We start from the raw sequence: 20,833 nt of genomic DNA, 5'->3' as shown, positions 1-20,833 counted from the left end.
TTGTGATTTGGACTGCCTTCCTCGATACTCGACCCCCACTTTGGACTCTGACCTCTTGACGCCTCTCTCGCGCCCTGGATCATCTGCTTGCCCCTCGGACTGTCTTCCTGCCTTGTTCCCTCTCCTCGTTTCAACATCACGGTAACACACAACAATTAATTACACACATAGTCTTACATCACACACTCTTGTATTTTGGTCACACACTCCATTCTATAGTTTAGTAGTAGTGTTTGTTATTATATATATATATATATATATATATATATATATATATATATATATATATATATATATATATATATATATATATATAAATCATTGTACATACTTTCCCCTGGTGTCTGTTGCCGTCATCTCCCCTTAGTCAAACATAACAGGTTTGAGCTCACGACCTTCCAGTCTCAGGGCGAACACTCTAACCACAAGGCCAATGAGCAGGTTCATCGGGACTTTGCGGTTTCTTTCTGGAGCTGACACACCAGTGGCTATATTATGGAGCCTAGTAGTATTTTTTTTTATTGTAAACACGAAAGTGTAGGTTCGCTTTATGCTCGCCACAGGGGACACCAGCGGTCAAAAAGCAGAGAAAAAGAAGATTAGCCGCCAGTATTCTAATTTGCGTCCTCATCTACGGATGTTTTATTGCTGGAATTGTACTGATGTAATGATTTGAATTGTGGGTTTGAAATTTATGGGTCAAATTTTTCTGTGTTCAGCGTCATTAGATTGGGCAGGTGTGCCTAACACTATGACCAGAACGCTTTTATAGATTCTGTTTCAATAGGGTAAAACTGTGTCAACAAATAAGGTGAATGAGTTCCTGGCTTTTAAAAAGTTTCCCCAGTGGTCCTGACCTTGTCTCCTGGGTGGGCTTCTGCTGCTAATGCTGGTGCTTGGTGGCTGTGTGCTTGTGTTGGATCATCTCTGGACCGTTGTGTTTACTGAGACAACAAGCAAGGCGCGTCCAGGGAGGGGCGAGGCGTCACACAGGCAGCGTCCTACCCTCCTCCTCAACACGCGAACACGTGCACGCTCCATCACTCATGTGTCCTTGGACCTGACCACCCACAGGCCCCTGTGCCTGTCCCCCCTTGACACCAAAAGCCACAATTTCCCACTCTGAGCCCCTTTTGTGTGGCACATTTGTGCTACATTGTGACCTTGTTTAAGGTTGAGTGAGTGTAGAGAAGCCCCCCCATATAGTTAAAACAAACCAAGTGCTCTGATTATGATCAAAGTCGCATTTGATGAGTGCCGGCTTTGAAAAGTCGAACTTTTTAAAGTCTCTGCAACACCAGAACCTGAGGTGAGTTATACCCCTTATTCTTGTAATTGTGGGGTAAACAACGTTTGATTTCAGCTGAACATCCCACACACACACACACGTCTATGTACGTTACATGTAGCTGGAAATTCCCATTAGTGGTGAAATAAGACATTTGTTCAAACACCTTTGTATTTTGCTACAATGTTACCTTTAATTAGGTTATTGTTATTTGAGTATGGAAAGTAATTATTATTTATATATTATTGGACCACATTACGGTATTATTATTTTAAATTAACTAGAGATGTCCGATAATGGCTTTTTTGCCCATATCCTATATTCCGATATTATCCAACTCTTAATTACCGATTCCGATATATACAGTCGTGGAATTAACACATTATTATGTCTAATTTTGTTGTGATGCCCCGCTGGATGCATTAAACAATGTAACAAGATTTTCCAAAATAGATCAACTCAAGTTATGGAAAAAAATGCCAACATGGCACTGCCATATTTATTATTGAAGTCACAAAGTGCATTATTTTTTTTAACATGCCTCAAAACAGCAGCTTGGAATTTGGGACATGCTCTCCCTGAGAGAGCATAAGGAGGTTAAGGTGGGCGGGATTGAGGGGAGGCGGGGTTGAGGTGGGGGGTGGGGGGGCGCGGGGTATGGGTAGCGGGGGGTGTATATTGTAGCGTACCGAAAGAGTTAGTGCTGCAAGGGGTTCTGGGTATTTGTTCTGTTGTGTTTATGTTGTGTTACGGTGCGGATGTTCTCCCGAAATGTGTTTGCCATTCTTGTTTGGTGTGGGTTCACAGTGTGGCGCATATTTGTAACAGTGTTAAAGTTGTTTATGCGGCCACCCTCAGTGTGACCTGTATGGCTGTTGACCAAGTATGCATGGCATTCACTTGTGTGTGTGAAAAGCCGTACACGCAAAGGCTGTGCCTTAAAGGTTTATCGGCGCTCTGTACTTCTCGTGGGGTCCGTGTACACAGCGGCGTTTTAAAAAGTCATAAATGTTACTTTTTGAAACCGATACCAATAATTTTGAAACCAATACCGATCATTTCCGATATTACATTTTAAAGCATTTATCGGCCGATAATATCGGCAGCCTAAGCTACTTGGAAAATGCTAAGCTACAAGTTACCCTCGATTAAATGTACCTAAGCTACAGGGAAGCTATCGTCAGGGAATTGTAGCAAGCTACACTACAAGCTACACAGCAAAAGTAGCGTGCTACATCAAAGCTACATTTAACTGAATTTTTATCTATGGACCCACATGTATGATACCAATGTGGATGCAACTGAGAGTGTACAACTGGACCCAATAAGTACTATTATCTGTTATTAGGCTGGGGACACCCTACAAATACCCCTAGGTGTCCTTGCACCCCACTGTATGTATTTATTAATTAATTAAGTAATTGGTTTAGTTCATTAAATTAAAATTAAAACTAAGGTTTTGGCCATTGTTTTCTGTAAATGCATACATGTGTCTAAAAATGGCCAAGGACACACATTATTGAGGGGTTACTGGCCGTCTATATATATATACATATATTTCTATAGGAAAAATGTAATCTGCGGGAAAGAATTTCTCTGCCATTTTCAAGTATTTTTTTTTTTTTTGAGTCGTCAGCTTGAAGCGTCCCTCTGTCTCCGACTCCCTCGTCGTCATGTGACATGTTATGATTTTGCTTACTGGTTTCGTTGACCCGCCTCTGATTGGCCAGTTTGTAATGTTTTGCCCTAACCTTAGCCAATTGTGACTCATCATAAGAAAACCAACCAATCATGTATGGATGTTCTCATTCATCCAGGTCATTGTATTTTCTCCATATTTTTGGGGGGCCTGGATTCGCGGTCCATTTTCTCTCTTTGTAGCTTGTAGCTTTGATGTAAGCTACCTAGATACATGGGTCTAAAAATAGCTAAGCTACAGGAAAAGCTACTCGTTAAAAAAGTAGCGAAGCTACCGCCAAGCTCGTGGAAAATGTCGCTAAGCTATGTAGCTTAGCTACAAATAGCTTGTTACTGCCCATCACTGCAGGAGAGTTACATTAATGCATCATACCTGCAATTTACATTTTATCATGTATAATGTATGCGAGCACATTCTAATGGAATTCAATATGAGGCACATCTTTACATGAATCAAAATGCTCTAAATATGACAATTACCGTATTTTTCAGAGTATAAGTCACTCCGGAGTATAAGTCGCACCGGCCGAAAATGCATAATAAAGAAGGAAAGAAACATATATAAGTCGCACTGGAGTATAAGTCGCATTTTTTGGGGAAATATATTTGATAAAACCCAACACCAAGAATAGACATTTGAAAGGCAATTTAAAATAAATAAAGAATAGTAACAAAACGTTACATATTATGGTAAGAGTCATTCAAATAACTATAACATATAGTAGAACATGCTATACGTTTACCAAACAATCTGTCACTCCTAATCGCTAAATCCCATGAAATCTTATACGTCTAGTCTCTTACGTGAATGAGCTAAATAATATTATTTGATATTTTACGGTAATGTGTTAATAATTTCACACCTAAGTCGCTCCTGAGTATAAGTCGCACCCCGGGCCAAACTATGAAAAAAAACTGCGAAAAATACGGTTTAATGAATTGCATTTGAATTGCACACATTTAACGGTAAGTACCATTCCAAGTTGATAAGTCCATACTTCGAAGTGGTATTGGTTATTGCCGTGTTTTCTGGACTATAAAGCGCATATAATATGAGCCACACCCACTACATTTTAGAAGAAAAAAATATTTGTCTATATATTAGCCACACTGGGCTATAAGCCGTAGATATATACTGTATGTTGTGAAATGAATTGTTTAACAGAAGGATTTTGTAAATGTTTAGTTATTTACATACCTTAATTGTTGTCAAACGGTGTCTGTAACACGGCAGTAAAAAGGACAAACAAAACAGAAGTCATCGTCATGGACCCACTAGCTACGGAAGCTTGCTCTCTAATCAGTTAAACAGACTCAATAACTCCACGGTGACGTTTTGGTGAATTTACAAAACGGAAATATTACAAAAAGAATGCCATTGTAAGTTAATGATATTAAGATTATATATATCTTATATAAGATTTAGACACTTGTTAGCATATTTGCTAATGTTGACAACACCAGCTTGATTACATTACGATACTAATGCATGAAAACAGTCCTGCAGACTTCACACATGGGACGGTTTAGTAAGTATGAATAGTTTTAGTTACATTGTAAAACTTACAAACGTTGCTTGGAGTGATGAATGAAGAATACATACGAGTAAGAATACACAGGCGATGGATGGCTGGAAGACTGAACGACACTTTACGTCCGGTTGAAAACAGTAAATGGAAGGACGCTGTATACCTGCAGTGAGCAAATTCGTCCAAAAGACGGCGCCATAGTTCAAACAATAATGAACCTTTTCAGTGTATTTACTTGTTTTTTTTGTTTTTTTGTATTTGTATTATCGCTGTCAGTGGAGAAAATCCATGAATTAGCTGCACTGTTTTATTAGCCGCAGTTTTCAAAGTGTGGGAACAAAGTAGCGGTTTATAGTCTGAAATGTATGGTAGTATATTTCTGTTATTTGGTTTCTAATCCAATCAGGTGTTTTGGTTAACTTGTTTTGCTGATGGGGTAGTGCAAACGTTTAGGTCCGGGATGCCCACAGTGTGGGCCCTGGATCATTTACCGACCAAAAAAACACATAATCTGCCCGCAACTTATTCTGGAAAAAACATGAAATAAAGATGGCCAGTTCTAAAGCAATAAGGAAAAACGTCTCAGTGATGCATTTTACAGTACTACCTTCGTACTTCTTGCATGATTCAGTTTGCGTCGGAAATTTTTGCCAACATTTTTCTATGGATTTCATATTCTGTCTCGTTTATCATACATCTAAACATTGCTTACTTGTCATGATCTCACATAACAGTTTGGACTTTATTATTAGTTTCCCGTATTTTGTATTATTTTATGTCTGGCGCTCTTATTTTTTCCACTTTCTGTTGGCCACCGCTTACCCTTTGGTTCAGGTGCTGTTTTCCTCACCTTTTCCCTGACTGGCAATCAGATGGCACAGCTGTGCCTGGTTGTCAATCAAAAGGGCCTCTGGAACGTGTTGCATCGCTTTTCTTACGCTTCTTGTGCCTGGTTGCTTTTTGTGCACTTCCCAGCTGGACGCTCTCTGTTGTTTTTCCCCTAATAGACAGGTTTTTTTTACCTGCACTTCACCTGCTGTCTCTGCATCCTGGGGTCCAGACCAACAACATCAAATACAGACTGTAACACTTTACTCAGCGTATCATTCTGCGAAATTAATCAAATGCGTTGGTGACTCAATCTCTGTGCTTTTTTAGATTGAGCAGGGCTGCAAAATAATCCACTCGAGGGCCAAAGAAAGTTGAGCGTGCCAGTACTTTGATAAAGAAGGTGAGAAACACTTTTGAATAAAATATAGACCTCTTCCTTCTTTCTTTCCGCTCATTGTCGTCTTCACCGTTTCATTCATCATTTATGTGTTTTACATTGTTTTCTACATGTAAAACTATTATTCTATATAAAGTGTGTTTTGTGTTGATATTTTTGGGTGTCTAAAACAGATGAATTGGATTAACATAATTTCTTCTTAGAATAATTGCTCTGTTTTTTTTTCTGTCAGACCTTTTGGGATGGATACCTGATGAAAACTGCATCTATACGTGCATTAGGGCCTTAGTTGCTAGTATAAAATTGTTTTTGCAACACCTTTTATCAATGCATTTCTATTTTTTCTAATGATTTAATACAGCGGTTCTCAATTTTTTCACCAAGTACCACCTCAGAAAACACATAGCTCTCCAAGGATCACCATAATGACCAACATTAAAATACAGTAACGTAATAGGCCTATGTTTTCATTAACAAGAAGGCAGTGGTTTTATTTAACAAGTATTTTCAATAGTTTTGGCCATATTTAATAAAGTATATGTTGTCTGTCTATCTGTGCTGGCCCTGAGATGAGGTGCCGACTTGTCCAGGGTGTACCCCGCCTACCGCCCGAGTGCAGCTGAGATAGGCTCCGGCACCCCCTGTCACCCCAAAAGGGACAAGCAGTAGAAAATGGATGAATGGATGGATGATTCTTTGGCGTACCACTAGATAGAGGTATGCGTACCACAGTTTTATAATGCTATACTTAACCAAAAATGCATACATACATTTTCCATTAGTCACTTATTTTATCTGCAATATATTTTAAAAAGACAATCCAGCGACTAGGGTCGCAAATTAGCCAATCGGTTACAAATATTATTTTTACCACATGTACACTTATTATGGCAGTGACAGTGATAAATATATGTCATATTGTGCACTGCATTGTCTTTAATAAATAAACTAATACATTAAAAATAATCAAACAATGATATACATTTTTTTCATTATTTATTCTAAATTACAAAAATGTTTTTCAGCGGTTACATGTTTGGAAAAAAAACTGCAAAAAAATTCTAAAAACATATTGAGCTTCTTTCAAACATAGCACAAAAAAAAAACATATGTATATACATTTTCACAAATTTGAATAACACATCACACACAGCCAACAACATAAATAAACAAAGCACAAAATAAAAAAATACACACTTTTTAAAATATATGACTTTACAAATTAATGTTGTGTTGTACTAGTTGATACAGACTAGTCTAATTGTGTTATTAATGCCACATTAGTCCATGTAAAACATGCACGAATGAAAGGTATTGTTGGAAGACTACAAATGACAGCACCAATCAGTAAACCCTGGCTTGTTGCGCTCTCTGGTGGCCGGATTAAGTACCTGCACTCTATATACCAGTGGTTCTCAACCTTTTTTCAGTGATGTACCCCTGGGAATTTTTTTTAAATTCTAGTACCCCCTAATCAGAGCAAAGCATTTTTGGTTGAAAAAAAGAGTTTCTGATTTATTAAATTGTATAACAGTGCAAAATATTGCTCATTTGTAGTGGTCTTTCTTGAACAATTTGGAAAAAAAGATAGGTTTTTATTTATAATTATAAATGATTTTTGAATTGTTGCTATGTTTAGAATATTTTAAAAAAATATCACGTACCCCTTGGCATACCTTCAAGTACCCCCAGGGGTACGCGTACCCCCATTTGAGAACCACTGCTGTATACTATATCCATCCATCCATTTTCTACAGCTTGTCCCTTTTGGGGTCGCGGGGTGTGCTGGAGCCTATCTCAGCTATATATATATATATATATATATATATATATATATATATATATATATGCAGTATAACACCTTCACATTCAATGGGTTTTCTTTATTTTCATGACTATTTACATTGTAGATTGTCTCTGAAGGCATCACAACTATGAATGAACACATGTGAAGTTATGTACTTAACAAAAAAAAAGGTGAAATAACTGAAAACATGTTTTATATTTTAGTTTCTTCAAAATAGCCACCCTTTGCTCTGATTACTGCTTTGCACACTCTTGGCATTCTCTCGATGAGTTTCAAGAGGTAGTCACCTGAAATGGTTTTCACTTCACTGGTGTGCTTGAAGCTCATCGAGAGAATGCCAAGTGTGTGTGTGTGTATATATATATATATATATATATATATATATATATATATATATATATATATATATATATATAATGTAATTGCAGACAATAAAGTGATAATTCATTGCATATACTGTAATACAGTCAGCATTAACAAAAACATGACCAAACAGTCCATAACCAATCATTTGCCATTCATACTGTACTGTTCTTTAGCTTGACTCACAAACTCTCAGTATGAACTACCGTAGTTCTCTAACTGCTCCTTGACATTTGTAGGTCTATAAAGTGTTATATGATCAAGCTATGCTTAAAGTCGAGCTGGATCTCGTCTTTGCTTGTTTCTTCTCCACGTACTCCTGAAGGCCGTTCAGCACAGAATCTGCGTAGAGAATCTTTCGTGGGATAGACCTGATCAGCCAGCCCTGTTTGTGTGCACAAGAACAACAACGACACGAGTCTCCACGTTGAACTCACTTAACTGAGCCCTAAAGTCGGTGATCCTTACCAGGAACATGTGACAGATGCTGCCGTATGTTCTGTCCCCAGCTCTGAGGTACTGCAGGGAGCTCTTCACAAAGTCACGCGGGGACAAGGTGACCATGTCCGTCGCCTGGTAGCCCATCATCCGAGTGGAGACCCCAAAGGGAGTGACTGCCTGCAGAGGTAATACTTGTAGCTACAGATATTGCACATGCATTTTCTTGACTAAGAGGGTCTTAGCACCTGTATAATAATCCCCTTTTCTTTGTATTCTGCCTGAAGACTTTGAGAAAATCTCTCCACAAATATCTGCAACAGCGAAACACACATCAGATGGATTAGACATTAGATCACAGCAGAGGTGTCGAACTCATTTTAATCCCAATTATCAGAGGGCTGCTCGTAACAGTCATTCTAAACGCATTATAGCCGTGTTATACAATTTGCATATGCAACTGTTTTTGATTATTCTACAGATTCATGATAACTTGCTGTGAAATTGTAGGTCAAGATGACAAGCAGATATTATACTATTTAAATCTGACAACCCAAGTATGAATAATAATTGCTTGGAACATCTTGTGGCATGATCAGATGATATTAAAGTGTAGAACATGCAGTACATTTTCTGTCAAAACTGAAAGAACAAATACTTTTAGCCAGAAAGTGCTTTATTATTTCCAGCCTTTTGCAAAAGATGCGACAGGCCACAGTGAATGACCTGTCTGGCTACATTAGATGATGTGGCGGGGCACAAAAATGATGTGCAGGGTCACGTTAGATGACGTGTCTGGCCACATTAAATGATGTGGCAGGCTACATTAGATGATGTGTCTGGCCACATTAAATGATGTGGCAGGCTACGTTAAATGATGTGGAGGGTCACGTTAGATGACATGTCTGGCCATATTAGATGTGTCTGGCCACATTAAATGATGTGACAGGCTACGTTAGATGATGTGGCGGGGCACAAATATTGTGGAGGGCCACATTAGATGACGTGGTGGGCCGAATTAAAATATGTGTCTGGCCACTTTAGATTATATGACGGGCCACATAAATTATGTGGCAGGCAGCTTTAAATGAAGTGGTGGGCCACATTAGATGATGTGTCTGGCCACATTAAATTATGTGTCTGGCCACATCAGATGATGTGGCAGGCTACGTTAGATGAAGTGGTGGGCTACTTTAAATTATGTGTCTGGCCACGTCCAATGATGTGGCGGGCCACATTAAATTTATGTGGCAGGCTACGTTAGATGATGTGGCGGGGCACAAATATTGTCGAGGGCCATGTTAGATGATGTGGTGGGCGGTCCTAAATGATGTGTCTGGCCACTTTAGATGATGTGACGGGCCACATAAATTATATATCGGGCCACGTAAATGATGTGGTTGACCACATAAATTATGTGGCAGGCCACATAAATTAAGTGGTGGGCCACATTAGATAATGTGTCGGGCCACATTGGATGATGTGTCTGGCCACATTAGATGATGTGGTGGGCCATTTCAAATTATGTGTCTAGCCACATCCGATGATGTGGCGGGCCACTTTAGATGATGTGGCGGGCCACATAAATGATGTGTCTGGCCACATTAGATGATGTGGCAGGCTATGTTAGATGATGTGGCGGGGCACAAATATTGTGGAGGGCCACGTTAGATGACATGGCGGGCCGAATTAAATTATGTGTCTGGCCACTTTAATTATGTGTCTGGCCTCTTTAGATGATATGACGGGCCACATAAATAATATGTCGGGCCACATAAATGATGTGGCAGGCCACATTAATGAAGTGGCGGGTCACATTAGATAATGTGTCGGGCCACATTGGATGATGTGTCTGGCCACATTGGATGATGTGGCAGGCTACGTTAGATGATGTGGCGGGGCACAAATATTGCGGAGGGCCACATTAGATGATGTGGTGGGCGGTCCTAAATGATGTGTCTGGTCACTTTAGATGATATGACAGGCCACATAAATTATATTTCGGGCCACGTATATGATTTGGTTGACCACATAAATTATATGGCAGGCCACTTAAATGAAGTGGTAGGCCACATTAGATAATGTGTCGGGCCACATTGGATGATGTGTCTGGCCACATTAAATTATGTGTCTGGCCACATGAGATGATGTGGCAGGCTACGTTAGATGATGTGGTGGGCCACTTTTAATTATGTGTCTGGCCACGTCCGATGATGTGGCGGGCCACTTTAGATGATGTGGCGGGCCACATTAAATGATGTGTCTGGCCACTTTAGATGATATGACGGGCCACATAAATGATATGTTGGGCCACGTAAATGATGTGGTTGACCACATAAATTATGTGGCAGGCCACTTTAAATTAAGTGGTGGGCCACATTAGATATTGTGGCGGGCCACATTAAATTATGTGTCTGGCCACATTAGACGACGTGGTGGGCCACATCAAATTATGTGTCTTGCCACATCCGATGATGTGGCGGACCACTTTAGATAATGTGGCGGGCCACATAAATGATGTGTCTGGCCACATTAGATGACGTGGCAGGCTACGTTAGATGATGTGGCGGGGCACAAATATTGCGGAGGGCCACATTAGATGACGTGGTGGCCCGTTTTAAATGATGTGTCTGGCCACTTTAGATGATATGACGGGCCACATAAATGGTATGTCGGGCCACATAAATGACGTGGTTGACCACATAAATTATGTGGCAGGCCACATTAAATGAGGTGGTGGGCCACATTATATAATGTGTCGGGCCACATTGGATGATGTGTCTGGCCACTTTAAATTATGTGTCTGGCCACATTAGATGATGTGGCAGACTACGTTAGATGATGTGGTGGGCCACTTTAAATTATGTGTCTGGCCACATCCGATGATGTGGCGGGCCACATTAGATGATGTGACAGACTACGTTAGATGATGTGACAGACTACGTTAGATGATGTGGCGGGCCACATTAGATGATGTGACAGACTACGTTAGATGATGTGGCGGGCCACATTAGATGATGTGGCGGGCCACATTAGATGATGTGGCGGGCCACATTAGATGATGTGACAGACTACGTTAGATGATGTGGCGGGGCACAAATATTGCGGAGGGCCACATTAGATGCCGTGGTGGGCTGTTTTAAATGATGTGTCTGGCCACTTTAGATGATATGACGGGCCACATAATTGATATGTCGGGCCACATAAATGACGTGGTTGACCACATAAATTATGTGGCAGGCCACTTAAATGAGGTGGTGGGCCACATTAGATAATCTGGCAGGCCACATTGGATGATGTGTCTGGCCACAATAGATGAAATGGCAGGCTACGGTAGATGATGTGGTGGGCCACTTTAAATTATGTGTCTGGCCACATTAGATGACGTGGCAGGCTATGTTAGATGATGGGGCACAAATATTGTGGAGGGCCACATTAGATGACGTGGCGGGCCGTTTAAAAATTATGTGTCTGGCCACTTTAGATGATATGACGGGCCACATAAATGATGTGGTTGACTGATGTGGTGAGCCACAATAGATGATATGGCGGGCCACATTAAATTAAATGGCAGGCCACATTAATGATTTGGCGGGCCACCTGAGATGATGTGGCGGGCCACACTCAATGATGTGTCTGACCACATTAGACGATCTGGCGGGCCAGATTAGATGACGTGGTTGGCCATATTAAATGATGTGTCTAGCCACATTAGATGACTTGGCATGCCACTTTAGATGATGTGGCATGCCACATAAATGTTGTGGCGGGCCACGTAAATAATGTGCAGGGCTACATTAGATGATGTAGTGGGCCACATAAATGATGTGGAGGGCCACATTAGATGATGTAGTGGGCCACATTAGATAATGTGGCGAGCCACGCATATGATGTGGCGGGCCTCCTTAGATGTTGTGGCGGGCCACACATAAATGATGTGTCTGGCCAGTTTAGATGTTGTGGCGGGCCACATAAATGACGTGGTGGGCCACATTAGATGATATGGCGAGCCACCTAATATCATGTGGTGGGCCACATACATATGTGGTGGGCCACATAAAATCATGTGGCGGGCCAGATCTGTCCCCTGGTGCTTCAATTTGACACCTGTGTCATACAGCAACGTCCAAAGCCCCATTAGAAACTCTTACAAACTGGATTTCAAACCACAATCAGGCGTGTTTTGTTTTTTTAAAGTGACGACAACCATAGAATCAGAAGCGGCAAGATAGGACAGGAAGAGAAGGCGATGCTGTGAACTCACCTTGGATGAGGCGTACAGTGAGTACATTGGGAAGGGAATGCAGGCAATTCCTGATGAAACGTTTATGATCACCCCTTTTCCCCTACACAGCATGAGTTAAACACACATGCATAAAAGCAAAAAACACACACTCATCATTTCCCTCTATATTAGATACACCTGCACATGCTGCTAATTAATTGAGCATTATCATATTCATAAAGACAGCATTTTGCACTGGACAAGGTGCTAATGTACCTAATATAGTGGCCAGTAAGCTTCCAAGCAATCAGAAGCCGATCTAAAAGTTGTAATTAGATTTAAAAGTATCCCACTGTGGTTGTACATTAAATGTTACATCCAATGAAGAAAACATGGACACGAAACCTGTTTTCCATGCCAGGAAGGAGTATTTTGCACATCTGTTGGGGGAAAAAAAAAATACATTTAGATTTTACAGAGAAATGCAAAAGGTGCCAGGTATATAAGATATACTGTGTATAAATAGGGATTGCTACCTTTTCACATTTGAACCTATTTCTGGTACCTGGGAATAGATACTGAGCGGTACCAATTTTCGGTACTTTTGTGTGTTAACAAAAGTAAATTGTTTCATAATAAAATCTAGTTATTTTAATACAACATGCAAAAATGAGCTGATCATGACAACTCTGCTCTCCAGATGTTATATCTTGTTTTCTTATTACACTTCTGAGTCTTATTTGCAAGTAGACTTTGCATGCAGTTGCAATTCCAAGACGTTAGATGGCAGTAGTGTAAAGACTAGGGCAGGGGTGTCAAACTCGTTTTAGATCGGGGGCCACATGGAGAAAAATCTTCTAGGGCCGGACTGGTAAAATTACGGCACGATAACTTAAAAATAAAGACAACTTCAGATTGTGTTCTTTGTTTAAAAATAGAACGAGCACATTCTGAAAATGTACAAATCATAATGTTGTTGGGTTTTTTTTTTACACTTACATGTTGCGGTTAATAGTATTCTATCGTTGTCGTTATTTATACTTTCTGAATAAATTATGTGATAATGTTTATCAGTCAACTCATTGGTGTTGATTTTCAATCTATCAAGATAAAACAAATGATATCAAAATCAAATTACAGGATGCTTTTTATGTAGTTTGCTCATTTTTCTGGACTGGTGCACTAACATCATGTGGTTTATGTTTTGTTTTTTTACATATGTAGCATCATCTACAAAGATACAAAGAATTGCTGTTGCGACATCGAGTGGACACATTTAGAACAGCAGTTTCTTTCATTCAAAAATTCCGGCTCATTTTTATACTTGGCAAACTCATCGAACGGGCCGGAAAAAACCTGTTAGGTTTTAACCGAATTAGGCCCGTGGGCCATATGTTTGACACCCCTGGACTAGGGTGTGTCGCCTCGCTTGGAAGTAGTGTTTGCCATGAAGTTGACTGTGCTAATGGAGTATTATGTTCCGGAAATATGACACCGTTTGATTTTACGTAAATCGATACCTGGTAGTACCGGGTCGGTGCCTACAAAAGTACAAAATTCGGTACCCATCCCTATATTTAAGTTCCAAAACATATATACGCTCTTACCTTAGCCATAGTTTTCACATTGCAGTTTATCACTCTTGTAATTGTCTGGAAAAGGAACAGACATTGCACTTATTAATCTTTACAAGCCTTGATTGATTGCATTGATTGAAACTTTTATTAGTAGATTGCACAGTACAGTACATATTCCGTACAATTGACCACTAAATGGTAACACCCGAATAAGTTTTTCAACTTGTTTAAGTCGGCGTCCTCGTTAATCAATTCATGGTAAAAGGTCAATATACAAACCTCGTTTCCATATGAGTTGGAAAATTGTGTTAGATGTAAATATAAACAGAATACAATGATTAGCAAATCCTTTTAAACCCATTTTCAATTGAATGCACTACAAAGACAACATATATGATGTTCAAACTCATAAACTTTATTTTTTTTTTGCAAATAATAATTAATTTAGAATTTCATGGCTGCAACACATGCCAAAGTAGTTGGGAAAGGGCATGTTCACCACTGTGTTACATCACCTTTTCTTTTAACAACACTCAATAAACGATTGGGAACTGAGGAAACTAATTGTTGAAGCTTTGAAAGTGGAATTCTTTCCCATTCTTGTTTGATGTAGAGTTTCAGTCGTTCAACAGTCCGGGGTCTCCGCTGTTGTATTTTACGCTTCATAATGCGCCACACATTTTCGATGGGAGACAGGTCTGGACTGCAGGCGAGCCAGGAAAGTACCCGCACTCTTTTTTTACGAAGCCACGCTTTTGTAACACGTGCTGAATGTGGCTTGGCATTGTCTTGCTGAAATAAGCAGGGGCGTCCATGGCAGCGTATGTTGTTCCAAAACCTGTATGTACCTTTCAGCATTAATGGTGCCTTCACAGATGTGTAAGTTACCCATGCCTTGGGCACTAATGCACCCCCATACCATCACAGATGCTGGCTTTTGAACTTTGTGTCGATAACAGTCTGGATGGTTCGCTTCCCCTTTGGTCCGGATGACACAATGTCGAATATTTCCAAAAACAAATGGAAATGTGGACTCGTCAGACCACAGAACACTTTTCCACTTTGCATCAGTCCATCTTAGATGATCTCGGGCCCAGAGAAGCCGGCGGCGTTTCTGGATGTTGTTGATAAATGGCTTTCGCTTTGCATAGTAGAGCTTTAACTTGCACTTACAGATGTAGCGACAAACTGTATTTAGTGACAGTGATTTTCTGAAGTGTTCCTGAGCCCATGTGGAGATATCCTTTAGACATTGATGTCGGTTTTTGATACAGTGCCGTCTGAGGGATCGAAGGTCACGGTCATTCAATGTTTGTTTCCGACCATGCCGCTTACGTGGAGTGATTTCTCCAGATTCTCTGAACCTTTTGATGATATTATGGACCGTAGATGTTGAAATCCCTAAATTTCTTGCAATTGCACTTTGAGAAACGTTGTTCTTAAACTGTTTGACTATTTGCTCACGCAGTTGTGGACAAAGGGGTGTACCTCACCCCATCCTTTCTTGTGAAAGACTGAGCATTTTTTGGGAAGCTGTTTTTATACCCAATCATGGCACCCACCTGTTCCCAATTAGCCTGCACACCTTTGGGATGTTCCAAATAAGTGTTTGATGAGCATTCCTCAACTTTATCAGTATTTATTGCCACCTTTCCCAACTTCTTTGTCACGTGTTGCTGGCATCAAATTTTAAAGTTAATGATTATTTGCAAAAAAAAAAATGTTTATCAGTTTGAACATCAAATATGTTGTCTTTGTAGCATATTCAACTGAATATGGGTTGAAAATGATTTGCAAATCATTGTATTCCGTTTATATTTACATCTAACACAATTTTCCAGCTCATATGGAAACGGGGTTTGTAAATAAAGTGAAAAATGTGTCTGTATATGTATATATTTTTTAAAGTTAAATATTAACGTCTTGGCCACCACTGACCTGATCCAAATCTGTGTCTTCAAGGAACCTCTTGGGGACGTTACTGGGCAGCATGCCTACATTATTAACTGGCACACAATAACAAAAACATCCAGTCAGGTTACAATACGATTGTAAACAAACAGCCACGACTAGGGTGGGAGGGTGTTCCAAGTACGGTAGGTGGCCCAACAAACTCTGAAAGTTAAAACCTGAAGTCTGAGTTGATTTAAGATGGGAAACTCTGAGTGTTGATGTTCCAGAGAAGCTGATCTGAATGAGTTCAATCAATCCGGAGTACGTTGACTCGGAGTTAAGACTATAATAAAAAGATGGCTCAATGGGGCGCTGGTTCTATGATCCACCATAGCAACTGGGTTCAGAAGTATTTCTTTACCCAGCTGGCACTGAAAGTCAAACTTTTTTTGAAAGAAAAGCAATAAAGTAAAATAACATTGGACTTAAGTGACAGACAATTGCTGCCAATGTGTAAATTCGAAGTCACTAGTTTATTGATTTGAAGTTTAATCACATTTTCTAACAAGTGCGCAGGTAAAACAATTAGAGGATTGATATCGAGTACAATCTCATTTTAATTAAAATTGTATTTTAATTCAGGTTTAGTATATGTATATATAGTTGGTCTGTCAAATGATTGTTTGTATTAAATCAGATTAATCACATTTTGGAATTTGGATTATTTATGATTAATCCCAGGTGAATACTCGCTTGCGTAGTTAAAATTTGCTGAAGAAAAGACGCCAATATTTGTACACAAATGCTATTTCATTGTCTAAATGTCATCCGGGAATGTTTTATTAAGTTTTTGTACTGATGTATGTATTGATCTGATCACTCACCGTATAGTGGTAAAAGAGCTTGTATGGTCAATATAAATTGCATGATTACGCTAAGTGTGTTCATAATTAATTAAATATTTTTTTGTGATTATTCACATGACTCACATGTGTGTATATATATATATATATATATATATATATATATATATATATATATATATATATATATATATATATATATATATATATAGGCTTCACGGTGGCAGAGGGGTTAGTGCATCTGCCTCACAATACGAAGGTCCTGAGTAGTCTGGGGTTCAATCCCGGGCTCGGGATCTTTCTGTGTGGAGTTTGCATGTCCTCCCCGTGACTGCGTGGGTTCCCTCCGGGTACTCCGGCTTCCTCCCACCTCCAAAGACATGCACCTGGGGATAGGTTGATTGGCAACACTAAATTGGCCCTAGTGTGTGGATGTGAGTGTGAATGTTGTCTGTCTATCTGTGTTGGCCCTGCGATGAGGTGGCGACTTGTCCAGGGTGTACCCCGCCTTCCGCCCGATTGTAGCTGAGATAGGCTCCAGCGCCCCCCGCGACCCCAAAGGGAATAAGCGGTAGAAAATGGATGCATGGATGGATATATATATATATATATATATATATATATATATATATATATATTAGGGCTGTCTTTTAACCCTAATCTCCTTTTAAGCTATGATTTGATTAACTTTTTATTACTCTGATTTAAAAAAATAAAAAAAAACATTGGACAGCACTAATATACAAACTGTTACTATATATGTTATATATTTTTTTCTAACTCTGGTATTTCTGTTAGAGCAATTTGCAAGTTTTTGCTTATAAGCTTATACATCTGAGATTTACTTCTTGAAATAAGAATAACATAAAATATCAGCTCTTGTTGGTAGGTTATTTTGCTTATTGTAATTTATACAATAATATTGAATATATAACAATGAAATACCCCCTCAATATATATTTTGTAATAATGTTTAATTTATTTATGACAAAGATAGATTAAATATTTTGAAATCAAGGTAAATAAAATACATTTACAGAACTTATAATTTTTATAACTGGTTCAGCACACATTTTTATTATTTTTTTTATTATTATTTTGACTATAATGAAAAACGAAATAATGTTCGTTTTTCTTCATTAAATGATTTTTAATCCAAACAAATAACTAATTGTGTGTGTGTGTGTGTATATATATATATATATATATATATATATATATATATATATATACATACATACATACATATATATATATATATATATATATATATATATACATGTGTGTATATATATATATATATACATACATACATATATATATGTATATATATGTATACATATATATATATACATACATACATACATATATATGTATATATATGTATACATATATATACATATACATATATATGTATATATATGTATACATATACTTCTCTCTCTCTATATATATATATATATATATGTATATATATATATATATATGTATATATATATATATATTTATATAGAAGTATATGTATACATATATATACATATATATGTATATGTATATATATGTATATATATATATATATATATATATATATATATATACGTATATATATATATATATATATATATATATATATATATATATATATATATATACACAATTTATTTGTTTGGATTAAAAATCATTTCATGAAGAAAAACTAACATTTCGTTTCTCTTTATAGTCAAAATAAAATAATGACTGTATATATTGACTATATATATATATTTATATATATATAATACATAAATAAATAATAATTAAAATAATAGATAAAATAATAATTAATACTAAATATCTAAAATTAAGGATTTGAATTTTTTTTGACTAACAATGTATTTTTATATAACAATAGTATAGCTAACGAACCATGAACTCAAAATTCTGTCCCAACATAAATCGTCAATAATTAATTTGGTTTTAACACCTACCGGTTAAAAAGTACCGGTAACAGACAAATCATGTCTGACAGCTTGATTCACCTTGACTCTGTGTTTGACATATCTTTCTTTTTTGGAACGGAAAACCATGAATTAGGCTTTACAAGAGGTTTTACTTAACCTGCCTTCTATAATACAGTGCGTCCGAATTCACTTATTCCACATTTTGTTATGTTTCAGCTTATTCCAAAATAGAATACTTTTCCCCCCTCAAAATTCTACACACAATACCCCATAGTGACAATGTGAAATAGTTGAAATTTTGTTTTTTTCAAATTTATTAAAAATGTAAAAACTAAGAAATCACATGTGTACTCCCCTGTAGTTCATTGTGCTTCTTTTTTTGTTAAAAAAAAAAGAGTAATAAATCAGGTGTTCTTTAACCACTGCACCTAATACTCCGATGTTGAGGTCCTTCAGCTGCTCCTCAATGTCGCTGAAGACTTTGTCCTCGGTGAAGTCCGCCACCAGCACTTTAACCATACGACTTGTAGCTTCACCTGTGCAAGGATAACAAACAACATTAATGGTACTCAACATGATGTAACAATTAGTATAATAGTCCTACCGATTTCCTTGGCCAGCTGCTCCAAAGTGGCTTTGGTTCTACTCATGATGACAACGTTCATCCCTTGTTCAGCCAGCTGATGATGCAGTGGGTAGGAAGGGTAGGGATAATAACCAATTAATCGGTCATTCATTCATGCATTGTGTACAATTGTCGATTTGAGACAAAATGGAGCACCTCACTTCTATACCAGTGACAAATAGTGACAGGGAGAACAATTAAATGCTCTTCTAGATGGCAGTACATACATAATTGACCTGTTTATTCACATGTTTCCATTCATTAGGGACCGCAATGTCCCTTAGGTACAGAGGACCCTATTGTAATTGTAAGGTTTTATTATTATTATTCCGCCGCCTCTTTGAGCTGTAATTTGACCCCCTTAACATGCTTCAAAACTCACCATATTTGACACACACATCAGGACTGGCAAAATTGCCATCTAATGAAAAACCAAACCCCAAAACTCAAAATTGCGCTCTAGCGCCCCCTAGGAAAAAAACACAGACAAAACTGCTTGTAACTTCCGGTAGGAATGTCGTAGAGCCATGAAACAAAAACCTCTATGTAGGTCTCACTTAGACCTAGATTTCATACATTGACTTCTTTCAGCAAAAATAAACAGGAAGTTGGGAATTCCCCCTTCAAAACAAAAGTGTAGTAAAAACAGTCACTTTTGCCTCTTTGAACTGTAATTTGACCCCCTTAACATGCTTCAAAACTCACCATATTTGACACACACATCAGAACTGGCAAAAATTGCCATCTAATAAAAAAAAACAACCAAAACTCAAAATTGCGCTCTAGCGCCCCCTAGAAAAGAACACAGACAAAACTGCTTGTAACTTCCGGTAGGAATGTCGTAGAGACATGAAACAAAAACCTCTATGTAGGTCTCACTTAGACCTAGATTTCATACATTGACTTCTTTCAGCAAAAATCAACAGGAAGTTGGCAATTCCCCCTTCAAAACAAAAGTGTAGTAAAAACAGTCACTTTTGCCTCTTTGAGCTGTAATTTGACTCCCTTAACATGCGTCAAAACTCACCAAACTGGACACATGTCAGGTCTGGCGAAAATTGCGATCTAATTAAAAAACCCAACCCCAAAACTCAAAATTGCGCTCTAGTGCCCCCTAGGAAGAACACACAGACGCAACTGCTCCTAGGAAGAACACTCAGACAAAACTGCCTGTAACTTCCAGTAGGACTGTCGTAGAGACATGAAACAAAAAACTCTATGTAGGTCTCATCTAGACCTACATTTCATACACTGACAACCCCTAGCAAAAATCAACAGGAAGTTTGCAATCCCCCTTCAAAAAAAAAGTTGTTATTATTATTATACCGCCGCTTCTTTGAGCTGTAATTTGACCCCCTT

The 20,833-nt window shown here is 38.3% G+C and overlaps 1 protein-coding gene across 1 annotated transcript in view; it reads right to left on the bottom strand.

Annotated features, from left to right (window-relative positions):
- Positions 1 to 7,939: 7,939 nt before the first annotated feature.
- The window catches only part of hsd17b3 (hydroxysteroid (17-beta) dehydrogenase 3), a 34,357-nt gene continuing 21,463 nt past the window's right edge, over positions 7,940 to 20,833 (bottom strand). The window contains exons 3-11 of the mRNA XM_061928349.1: positions 19,454 to 19,529; positions 19,278 to 19,385; positions 16,092 to 16,159; positions 14,184 to 14,228; positions 12,982 to 13,016; positions 12,616 to 12,697; positions 8,600 to 8,665; positions 8,382 to 8,531; positions 7,940 to 8,298 (exon numbers count right to left, since the gene is read on the bottom strand). Coding sequence (XP_061784333.1) covers positions 8,173 to 8,298; positions 8,382 to 8,531; positions 8,600 to 8,665; positions 12,616 to 12,697; positions 12,982 to 13,016; positions 14,184 to 14,228; positions 16,092 to 16,159; positions 19,278 to 19,385; positions 19,454 to 19,529 — 756 coding nt within the window. The 3' untranslated portion in view covers positions 7,940 to 8,172. The remainder of the gene's footprint in view (positions 8,299 to 8,381; positions 8,532 to 8,599; positions 8,666 to 12,615; positions 12,698 to 12,981; positions 13,017 to 14,183; positions 14,229 to 16,091; positions 16,160 to 19,277; positions 19,386 to 19,453; positions 19,530 to 20,833) is intronic.

This window comes from Nerophis lumbriciformis, linkage group LG33 (assembly GCF_033978685.3).
Source record: "Nerophis lumbriciformis linkage group LG33, RoL_Nlum_v2.1, whole genome shotgun sequence".
NCBI classification, from domain to species: domain Eukaryota; kingdom Metazoa; phylum Chordata; class Actinopteri; order Syngnathiformes; family Syngnathidae; genus Nerophis; species Nerophis lumbriciformis.
The sequence above is the reverse complement of the archived record's forward strand: the minus strand, read 5'-3'. Positions and strand labels throughout refer to the sequence as shown.